We start from the raw sequence: 9486 nt of genomic DNA, 5'->3' as shown, positions 1-9486 counted from the left end.
TAGGGAAAGCGATAAGATGTAGGCAGTGAAATGACCCACGCAAGGGAGAAAGGCCCTGCTCCTTTGCTCCAAAGCAATGGATGCACACTTGAGGAAAATCTTCTTACAGCCAAGACAGTAGATTAGTACTTAGCAGACTCAAGCAACTGAACCTCCAGGGTGTGTGCATGATGTTATTTTAGATGTGGATAGTGGTCAGTAACACCTTAAAGGCCCAAGAGGTGCTAAGCCAACACAGAAAATCAGTAGCATTACAGACAACCCAAATAAAAAACAATTAAAAAAACCACACTGTACACACATAAAAATGTACGTAAGCATACAAGATCAAAGAGTTTGGCTATATTTGCACAGTATATAGAACAACTGGAATGGTTTACACACAACTAGCTTTTTTTTTTTACCTTGAGAATAATTAGGAAGGATTCAAGATGCCTAATTCCACTTCCAAGTAGTATCAGGCACTAGCTAAACTGTACTGCAAGCATCAACAAAACTTGCATTTCCTGTTCTTAAACTTTTGATGCTCTCAGTTTTAACTGCTGAACTTTGAGATAGAGATCATAGTAACTGCAGCAGAACAGAACAAAGGGAAGGGAAGTGCAATTGAAGCACAAGCTTAAACTAAAGCAGTAAACTGCATGTCATGGATGTGCTTTTACTAAAAGGACATGAAAAGGACATTATAAGGGATTCAAAGCATTTGGGGGTGGGTAGGGGGGAGGAAGATACAACACTTGAAATAAATATTCCACAGAGAGAAAATATCTAATAATTTATTGACCTTCAGTTTCACATTGTGAAAAAAAAAGCAAGTTTTACAAAACCTTAAGATGTAGTAGCAAACAAAAAGACATAACATAGACAATTTCACTTCTTCACTTGCACAATTTCCTTTTAGCACAGGAACCATATCTTCAATAGCCAGGAAAGGGAACATTATTCTGCTCTAATCACTCTTATTCAGACAGGTGTCAGGCCTAGAGAAAAGGGGCTGCACAATTATACCAGAAGAGGAAGGCTGTCCTTTGTTGTATGTTTCTACAGCAACCAGCCTGCAAAATAAGAGGAACCTTCCTGTCTTATGCCAGGGTTTTTGTGTGCACTCCACTGTGAACTGCATTTGCTTTAAAGTGTAGGGTGTTTTGCAGGATTGGAATGGTCAAGTAGCCAGCCAGGATTCCCACATCAATTCAAAGAGCTAGGGTTTAGCATATTCCCTGCAGAGGCAGAGGCCCACCCTGACTTCAACTTCCTCAGCCTACACACAGGAATTAATTGAGGACCTGAAAGCAGACCATAACCTTAGAAACAGCTGTGAAAAATCCACCCTACTTTCGGAAGCTGCACAGTGCTACAAAACACATTTCATAAGCTAAGCAGTTAGATGCAGTGCAGCTTCACATCTGGACTCTTAACCACCTTGACAGAGAATACAGGTCTCAAACCTATTTACCCTTACTCAAAACAAAAGGAGCCCTGCGGACCTGGTTCTTTGCTTCCCTGTAGCTCACGCAGTCACTAGTTGCTGGGACAGGGACCTGCAAAGCAGAGCTCAGGCTCCCCTTGAACTCCCAGGAATGACTGGTGAGATGAGGGGCAGTTCAAGGCTGTTCACTTCAACCAGACAACACCTGCAATACAGGGATATACAAAGGAGACCTACCCTATCTAAGATGTTTTCCTACTGTTTAAAAGACATCTAAAAGAAAAGAATCAATGCTGGGGTAGGGGGGAAGGCTGTGGGTTTACATATTTTTATAATCTATCATTTCAAGAAATAAGTTTAACCAGAGGAACTATAACCGTTCACATTTAGCTAGGCCTCACCCTTTAAAAGACCACTAATGCCTTTGCTAATTAATCAGTGTTCTCTCAGCATTCACAGAACTCCAAATACTATTTCTGAAATGTAAGAGTCTACTCCAAACAGCAAGTCAAACGTAAGGCAACACAAAGAAACTTCCAGTGACCAGTGTAAACACTTTCAGATGACAAAGCCTTCACAAATACAGCTACATCACTGTCACACAGAGAAACGCAAGCATGACTGATGTGACTTATTTTTATTTTGCATGCACGCATGCAGCTGCGCAGCACACACCAACCATGTTACTGAATGTGTCAGTTAAGAAAAAACACAATACAACACATGCTTCATAACAGGATCTGGCAAAGAAAGCACCTGTGAAACATCAGCTTCTGAAATCCAGACAGAGGAAAAATTAAAAAAAAGAGTCGCTTCATCTCTGTCTCAAGAACAGACTAATAAGAAACAAATTTATTTAAAAATCAGTTTCTCAGGATTGTATCTGACGCTTCTCAGCAACCAAGTGTTTAAAGACACACTTGGCTAAGGAAAACAAAAGGCAGCAGAGTTTGAGGGCTATAATTAAGAGGTTTAAAATTCAATTTTTATCCCCATAAGAATTTTGCCAGAGCAGTTGAGTCCTTGACACCTGGCCATTCAGATGATCATCTGAAATCCAGATGGACGAGGCAATCCAGTCAGTGCAAAATTGCTGCTCTTCTTTTTTCTTTTTTAAGACTTCATCAGTATCTTGAGGTTTTTTGTTTTCATTCTTGAATCACCATACTCCACTCATTCAGGTCAATGTGGCTATATAGTAGGTACCCTTCCTCCAACCCAATAAATAAATAAATAACTTTGGACAATGACTTCACGTGGGCTTGGTATCCAGAAGCTCTTCCACAGTATTTGCATTGCAATCAGGAAGCTGCACAAAGAGAACGCTGCAAGATATTTCAGCTATTTCCAGATTACAAATTGAAAGGCATGACCAATAAATGAAATGTAGCAAGTACATCTACAAGACACACCACATTCAACCTGGTGAGCTGGTGGCCTGAGAAAGTGACCTCCATGGCTTCTTCCTTTCGTATATGTGTAATTTAAGACACTGCCTTATAACACTTCCATTTCCGACCTGGAAGTCACCCCTCCCTCCCACCTCGAACTCGTATCCAATAGTTTTCTTTCTTTGTGCAGCAGAGCAAGTCAGCGATCACAAGATGTGCAAAACATACAAAAACTCACACAAGCCCTTGCAACATGAAGACAATTGCAGGCATTATTTCAGCATGCAAGCACTGAACAATAAATAACTGTATCTACAACAAATAACAGGAATGGGACAGTTTGAATTACTTATAAATACAGGGAGGAAAGAGAACGAGGAGCATTTGGGAGATATTGTCATTCCCCACTGTTGCAAAAACGTTTCACTCCTGGGCTGTTCCTTATCAATCACAAGGTAAATCACTGCACACGAGGCAATTCAATGCCATATCCAAGAGACGCCATAGGCACTGTCCAAGAGCAAGCACGATCCGGTTAGCAGAGTTCAGCAGCAGCGCTCCTTATCTTCATTCACACTTGCTCTTTCAGACCCATCCTTCTTCCCCTGCAGCTGGCACTGGGTCTTCAAACCACCACAAAGAGAAGTGACAACCATTTCAAATTTCACATACAAACAGAGCAGTCCATGGAAATCAAGTCCTATGTGCTGCGCAGCTCCGAGAAGCTCTATGTCATCTTTTTCTCCTTCAAAGTACTGATTAATATTGGCATTAATCCACAATTACTACTAGCACAAGGACCAGATCACAGGTTCATCCATTCATATTTAAACGACGTGCTGAAGCACTGAAGACAAGTTTTTTCATCTCATTCCTTCATGTCTAGGTTAGGTAATTTACAAGGTGCAGACGATTTTCTTCAAATGCAAGAGACACTGAATGATCTTTCTTCATTAAAATCAGATCTGAGGTTCCAATTCTCTTCTCCAAATAAAGGAGTACACTAAATGCGTTTTTTTGAGGGAGAGAAAAGACTTTAAGTGTTTTGCTGAGACAATCTATCATAAGGTATTTGCTAGATGTCAAAGAATATCTAAAAGCTAGGCTTAGGACACAATCCAGTTGTTTGGCTTCCCCTCCTCCCCACCACTTCTGTGTTCCTGTGCGATAGCTAACTACTGATAAATAAGCCAGCTAACAACATCATTAATTAGAGCCAGGTTCTGCCTTTATTATTCTACTAGCCTTACTCTGCAAACCATCCTACTGACCCTAGAAAGAATGTTTAATTTTTTTTGCTATAGACTCAGTCATTTGAAATCTAAATCAAACTTCCCTAATACAGTTCAGCATGATGGCTCTGCATCCTACATACTTCAACATTTGTATTTTCTTCAGAAACCTAAAAGGTTTGTAGATTTGTTTTACACAAACGTAACTTTATGCAATTTCTCTTTCACAAAAGCCTACATGAACACTTAGTGCAAGGAGTTTTTTTCTATCCCTCAGCCAAAACAAACCTGGTTGGAATAAAGAAGGGGAGGTGAAGGTGTCTCATCCCAGTGAAGAACTCTGGAAAGAATTTATTCACAATAAACAAAGGGGCCTATAACTGCCATACTTAAATCATATCTACTATTCACTAGAGCAGAGGTCTGCCTTATTTCGTGCCACACAACAACGCACCACATATCAGTAATACCATTCTAGAGTCCTTCATAAAAATTGATTCTTCAATGAGAAATTTGGATGCCGAGATTGTAGTTTGCTTTTTCACTATGAAACTGTATTAAAATGCCAGCTTTCAAATCATCAGCAGCTCATCTCAAGTAATTCTGACAGCACTGCTAGAATTTTAGGAAGCAAATCCTATACTATTACAATGCAAAGGAACTCCAGTGAACTCACAGTTCATTTGGACATACCAGATTTCTCTCAAGCTGTGATGTCTAAGAGCAGGGAACACTCACAGGAAACATCACAGTCTGCATAAGAGATCACAGCACGAACCTTTTTTACAACTATGGGCTTGAAACACACTATCTCCACTACATCTAAAAAAAAGTCTCTGCACTTAGCGTTGATTAGTCTTTTCTAGACATTCTTTAGCATAACGTGCTGTTCTTCCCACTAAAACAGACTGTCAACACTGAAGCCAAAAGGATGTTCGCCAGCATGGGATGAACTTTAAAAAAAAAAATTATAAACAACATTGAAACAGAGGGGACAAAAACATAATCCTCAACCTACTCAAAATCCCGTTTGAGGAACAAGATAAAGCAGACTGAAGTCTTCCTAAAAGCTGTCAGACTGGGGCCACACAGCACCATGAAAATAGAGGGTAATCAGAAGTAATTTCCTTTTTGTCCCTCCCACCCACTGACAAAGCAGCAGGAGTCAGTAGGGAAAAAAATCCAACTTGCTGGATGAGCACACAGCACTGGAGAGATTTCAGTCTATGGCTGCGTTCAGCCAGTTATCTTGTGTGCTAGTGAAGCTAAAATAATGGCTTCTAACAAGATACTGCAGAGCAAAGGAAAGTTTTTGCACCGTTACATTCTGAGGACTCTTTTTCAAAATAAAACACTCCCTCTCATGTACTATAAACTTCAGAACGACCAAGTCAGCCTCAGAAGAATAAGTCAATATTTTTCTTGGCACAGACCTGAGTCTGGGCATTCAATACCACTGCTCTAATAACACAGAGAACTGCTGAAAGTCAGTAATAATAAAAATTAACTGAAGACATCAAGATGTTGATCCTAGCTAGCCACCATACAGAAATCAGGGCTTCCATTTGCTGGCTGTTGGGGTGGAATTACTACCAGCACCCAGGATCTGGTAAGTCTCAATGGTTTGTCCTGGTTCCCCAAGAGTAAGCCCAGGAAAAACAAAGGAAGGAGAGGAGAGAGGACATCGTCTTCAAGACAAATAACCACCTGAGACAAGAGCAGCTGACAGCACAACATAGCCCAATTTCACACTAGATTTCCATGCTGACCTGCTGCTTTGCATGGGCCTAACCTTGTATTCTTTATTCAATCAAAGCTCCCAGTCAGCTGAAAGACAACTACAAGATGAATCCTCAGTGTACCACAGAGAAGAGAATTTCACAACTACCCTACATTTCTAGGTATACTTTTCTATCTACATTGCTTCAAAGGCGTTTGGGTTTCATGTTTACTGCAAGAGTCAGGCAAATGTCTCCATCTGCAAAAGACACCAGGGAAAAAAAAAATTATCTATCCCAAACAGAAGAACCTAGGGAAGTCTTTATACACAAGCTGTTCTTATTTTCTGGACAACGTCCATTAGTCTGGACTTTTAGGTAACTTTAATGCAAATACAGAGCTTGTTTAACTACTGCAACTGTATTTGTTTGCCTTGTTTCTTCTAACTTGTCTGCCTTCGTGATTACACCACATACTGTCCAAATCTAAAAAGAAATTACCACTCACATAGATTATTTGGGATTAAGTCACTGTATTTGTTTGGTTGTCTGGTGGTAACTGTGTTTCCTTACTGAAGTCTCAAGGAGGGGAAAAGAGTAACACAATACTAAAGGGAGTCTGCCAGATTTGTTGCAAAATACAGATATTAATAGTTCTGAAAAACTTCAGTAACTTAAGTGATGTAACTCTAGAAAAGACAAAAATAAGGAAGAAACAGTAATAGTTAAAGTAACAGTTAGCATAAAAAAAAAAGATCTGAAAAATATTGGCAATATGTGTATGCACCCAGATTTTTAGTGGGATTTTTTATTAATCTTTTATCCCTTCCTCCTAAAAATCAGAAATTCACAATAACTAAACAAGCAAGGCCGAATTCAGGCTTGCTTGTGAGAAGATACAATGCTGAAGTTGCATCTGGTAAGAGGTTGCCCATTATATATAATTAAATTGTTTTGGAACAGTGTGTGCTATAGACTGGTAATTATTCCGGCCAGCAATATTAATTATATGTCTCCCTGACACTATATCTAGTCCAACATATATGACCATAACTATTTTGAAAAATCTGTATTTTAACATATATCGCTAGAGCTAATGCAACCTAGTCCGTGCAGATGCAACCATGCTGTCTAGGCAAGGTGGAAAATTAGGTCTGAAGTACCTGTAGAACACCTTTTATAAGAAAGCAAGTTTCCCCAAAGGCTGTCTGCATGGAGAAAGCATGCAGTCTGCCTGGAAATTCAAGTGATTTTACTATCAGGCTTCAGATCTGAATTTACAGTATCTTTTTTGGGGCACTGTTACTGGATATAGTGACTTAGCCTCTGTCATCAGGATGCAGACCCCTGATTAGCACGCATTTAGTATTTAAATGTAGAGTAGGATTCAATTCCCAAAAGTTACCTGCACAGCAGTATTTTGGAAGTCAAAGTGTTATTTTTTGCTCAGTTCTTTACACATAAGTCATACACGAAAACGCCCCATAAAAAGAAGTGGGTGCAAGATATGTGGCAAACTACTTCCAGCATCTGGCTTTGTCACAGATGCGGTGTCTGTCTTCCAACAGCCCCTGAATGTACGCATGCGTCTCAGTTGCGCCAGCTGTAAAACTGGATTGAATATACTCACCCTCCACAGAGTGCTGCTGAAAAGCTTTCTGAAAGGCATTATTACAGTGGAATTAAAAGGTGCTATTTCTTACCTGATCATTTGTAACTGCAACACAGACACAATTACGAGGGGAGGTGCTTCCATGTGCTGACAAATGCCGTGGGAATTAATGAATAGGGCACAGTTGTTATGCTGTTCCACACATCTAACGTGGGATCATAACAGTCAAGCGTTTTGCACCTCTGAATGCCAAAGTAGCCTCCAACCACGTACAACTTGTTTCCAGATGCCACTGCGTGGCAGCTCATTCGCTTAGCTGTCACATCTCCCACCTTAGTCCACTGGTATGCCTCACTGTTGAATTTATAAGCAGAGCATGCAGAGAATTCAGTATCTCCACCCATAATGAAAATCTGGTTACCCAGAACAGCTGCAGCGGTGTAGCGCCAGGGCTGTGGGCAGGTGGCTGGTACCGTCCATCTGTTTTCACACTGATCATAGCACTGTACTTTGGGCAGCTTGTCATGGCTAACGCTGGTACCTCCAAAAGCAAACAGCTTGAGCTTTGCACTGACTACAGCTGCATTGCTTACACCCTCACGCAGTGGGGCAACCATAGTCCATTTGTTGGTCACGGGGTCGTATTGTTCTACTTGCTTTAGGGATACTGAAGGGGAAGCTGGAAGGCAACCAGTTGCTGCAGTGTGTCCTCCTACCACGTACAAACAGTGCTTAAGTTCAGCAGAGCCATGCCCAAATCTAGCTACTAGCATCGGAGCAGCCTTTGACCACTCTTCATGAAGGGTGTCATACACCCACACATCTTTAGAGACTCCGTTTTCTGACCCTCGTCCTCCGGTGATGTACACTTTGCAGCCTATGGCACAAGCACTGAACTCCTTCCGTGGACTTGGTATGTCAGCCTTTGGAATGATCTCCTTTGCCTTTTGGTCCACCAGGTACAGCTTGTCACACATAAAGGTTTGGCCACCCAGAAGAAAAAGAGAATGGCCAGTTTTACGGGGTCTGGCACACAAACTAGTGACCACTCCATCATTTTGTAAGATCTTTAACTTGCATCTTATCGATTCTTCCACAATCTCTTTGCTTTTCCTTTGCTTGGTGATAAGTTCTTCCATAGCTACATTTTCCATTAGGTATATGGCTGGCAAGAGGGCCAGTCTCACTGTCTGCAATAGCTCAGGCAGATAACAGTGACGTTTACTCAGGTCATAGTTGACCCAGCTGATAGCTGATTCATATACTAGCCTTTCATCTTCAGTTTCTAGTTCTTCACTGGAAAGGAGCTGCACTACCATGTCTTTTGGCAGCTGGAGGAAATCTTCGCCTTTACTGATGCTCTGGAAGTTGCTAAGGCACATCCTCCAGGATAGCTCGTACAGCTTGGTGCACTGGTGAGCATCTGACAGCAGCAGCATACCAAGACAGTTGGTGGGATGAAGGTTTTTCTCCAGAAACTCTGCACAAGCATCCCGAATGTCCTGAAACTCCAGCATGTCACCAGCCTCCAGCAGTGACTCTGCATTCTCCTCATTGATGATAACCCTGGAGGAATACGCATAGTCCAGAAGAAGCTCTAAGACTTCTGGGTGAATCGAATTATGGAAGTTGACTTCACTGTCCTGGCTCTCTTTCAGTCCTCCACTGAACATTGCTTCAAAATAGCGGCTACAAGCAGCTAGGACGGCTCTGTGGCAGGGGAATGACCTGTTCCCAGCATGGAGAAGTACATCTGTAAAGAGACGCTGCTGACGCAGAAGGTTCAGGTGAGTAAGGACACTATCAGCATAGGATGACTTGTGGAACAAGTATATATTTATAGAGCCAGTACTGGCCCTAGATTTGCGATTTTCATGCATGCTGACCGACATTTTCTTTCACACCTAGAAACAACGGAAAAAAAAAACAACAGTAAGACTAATGAGACAGTAAAATTCATTATTATTTTTACATATCAAAAAGTCTGTTACTCACTACAATACAGGGGGAAGTCTTCATTTACAGACCAGTGGCCAGCGAATTTCATCTACCTTTGGCATGTGTTTATTTTTTTGTAATAAGAGTTTCATAAATTACATACTCT

General features: G+C 41.1%; 1 protein-coding gene across 1 annotated transcript; it reads right to left on the bottom strand.

The window, feature by feature from the left end:
• Positions 1-3570: 3570 nt before the first annotated feature.
• Positions 3571-9280, bottom strand: ENC1 (ectodermal-neural cortex 1 (with BTB domain)). The gene is made up of 2 exons (XM_009876346.1): positions 7474-9280; positions 3571-3823 (listed from the first exon to the last, which is right to left on the bottom strand). Exon 1 carries the CDS (start codon positions 9272-9274, stop codon positions 7505-7507), a length of 1770 nt encoding a protein of 589 aa, XP_009874648.1. The 5' UTR covers positions 9275-9280; the 3' UTR covers positions 3571-3823; positions 7474-7504.
• Between the last annotated feature and the right edge of the window lie 206 nt (positions 9281-9486).

The sequence above is a fragment of the Apaloderma vittatum genome, unplaced genomic scaffold (genome assembly GCF_000703405.1).
Source record: "Apaloderma vittatum isolate BGI_N311 unplaced genomic scaffold, ASM70340v1 scaffold11209, whole genome shotgun sequence".
Taxonomy (NCBI): Eukaryota; Metazoa; Chordata; class Aves; order Trogoniformes; family Trogonidae; genus Apaloderma; species Apaloderma vittatum.
Note: the sequence above shows the minus strand (reverse complement) of the source record. Positions and strands in the feature narration are given on the sequence as shown.